Source organism: Pteropus vampyrus, unplaced genomic scaffold (genome assembly GCF_000151845.1).
Source record: "Pteropus vampyrus isolate Shadow unplaced genomic scaffold, Pvam_2.0 Scaffold78, whole genome shotgun sequence".
In the NCBI taxonomy this organism is placed as follows: domain Eukaryota; kingdom Metazoa; phylum Chordata; class Mammalia; order Chiroptera; family Pteropodidae; genus Pteropus; species Pteropus vampyrus.
Window position 1 is genome coordinate 1,760,320 of NW_011888859.1, and position 1,905 is coordinate 1,762,224.

The 1,905-nt window shown below is 32.0% G+C and overlaps 1 protein-coding gene across 1 annotated transcript in view; it reads right to left on the reverse strand.

Annotated features, from left to right (window-relative positions):
- LOC111741446 (nesprin-1-like) overlaps positions 1 to 1,905 on the reverse strand; it is a 137,943-nt gene that overhangs the window by 111,132 nt on the left and 24,906 nt on the right. The window contains exon 8 of the mRNA XM_023532163.1: positions 7 to 49. Within this exon, the coding sequence (XP_023387931.1) occupies positions 7 to 49 (43 nt within the window). The remainder of the gene's footprint in view (positions 1 to 6; positions 50 to 1,905) is intronic.

Here is a 1,905-nt window from a genome sequence, read left to right on the forward strand (position 1 = left end):
TTTCTCCCCTTCCATCCCCAACTCCTGGGATAACACATCAGGTTTTTCGCTATTAGAAAAATAAATAAGTTTACAATGTGTGCAAAAATGTGGTAAGTTCTAGGTACTAGATCTGGTCTCTAAAATTAGAACCAGATTATTTCAGTCATTAGTTTACACTTTAAAATACAAATTAAAGTACAAAATTTGAGACTAAACATAAAACAAATATATTCTTACTCATAACTGAACCATGAGCACAATAATACTTAAAAACATACACTGACAATAGCTCAGTATTTGAGATATAAATAATTGTAACTTTTAGAATCAGAAAGTGTGTGGACTTTGACAAATAGCCCACGAATGAATCCAAAACCAGTAAAAATGCTACTTAGTCTATCGAGAATCTTTACCTCGAGTCAAAAACCGAACCAAACCAAAACATAACAAAGAAACAAAAAAAAAAAACTACAGACCAGTTTTCAGGACATGGAATAGGAATAGGAAACATGGAAAAAAGTGGCTGCACATCACTCTTAAAGGCAGGCACAGTGTAACAGCCGAGAAAGACTATGGCCTGTGGGGTGAGACAGATCTGAGTTTGAATTCCTGGCTCCAGCCCATTATATGTGTTGACTTTGAATAATTTGCTTCATTTCTTTAAGCCTCAATTTTCTCATCTTTATAATGATAGTGGATCTATTTTGCAGGATTATGAGAATTAAAGTAAGAGAAGATATGCACGATGCCAATAACCCTATTTGGCAAATAACAGACAGTCAGTAATTGGAGCCTGATGATAATGATAATGTTAATGAAAAGAATCTAGGGGACCTGAGTTCTAATAGCTCCTAATTCAGCAGGAGTTTTGAAGTCCTAACTAGAATGATGACATCTGAAAGGCACATTAGACAGTAATTATTATTTTGACAGGAACTTTTGATCAAATAGAAAAAAATTACAAGTTCATTGTCAGGATAATACTAGGCACCACCCCAAAGCCAATTCTTCTCAGAATAATTGAATACGATAGTTTTTTTTCTCTTTTTTTTAAGATAAGTCTGTTGATGTTAAGCCTTAAAAAATGTTATCTACAAGCCTATGATACAGGAATTATACTTCTAGGATATAACTTAAGGAATCTGTCCCACTCATGCAGTTAGAGACACGTGAGAAGGTTAAGTTCAACAATGCTAGTAATAGCAAAAAAAGAAATGGCGATGATGTAAATACCCATTAATAAGGAAATGAGTGAATAAATTATGTTCACAAGATAAAATACTACTAAGCAATTACAATGAAAGAACTAGATCTATGTGTATCAATACGAATTGATCTAAAAAAGTAATGTTGAGTGAAAAAATGCCAAAATAAAATTGATACCTCCAGTTCATTTATTATATTAGTCTCTGGACTTTTCTGTGTGTTTTTAAACAATCTTTTAAAATTAAAAAAAAAAAAAAGTCAAAGTATTTGTGAAATTAAATACCTTTATTGTGCTATCTTTTGTGATGGTGGACTGTATAGTTCATCACTTTTAATTCATTTATGTTCGTAAAACGATTTAGAACCAGGAGATATTTACTATCTATATTCTTATATTCAATCATTGACATGTACAAAATATTACCAGCCAATCAGTCTTAAATTAGACCGTAGCTTTTCATTTCTCATGAAAAATATTCTTCTTTCCTTGCTATTTGTAGCAATTTCCAGTTGAGTTTTCTTAGTAATCTTGGAAGGAACACCGTCATCAATCCTCTGATATGTCACATAGTCCCTATTTATATAATACATTTGTACCTTTGAAGCAGGTCATGCCTCTCTCACCAAGGTTTTCTCACATAAACCAATTCGCAATTGATAGTCTTAGAAAATCAATTAATAAATTAAAGGCTGACTATAAGGTTTTTCTCATAGCAA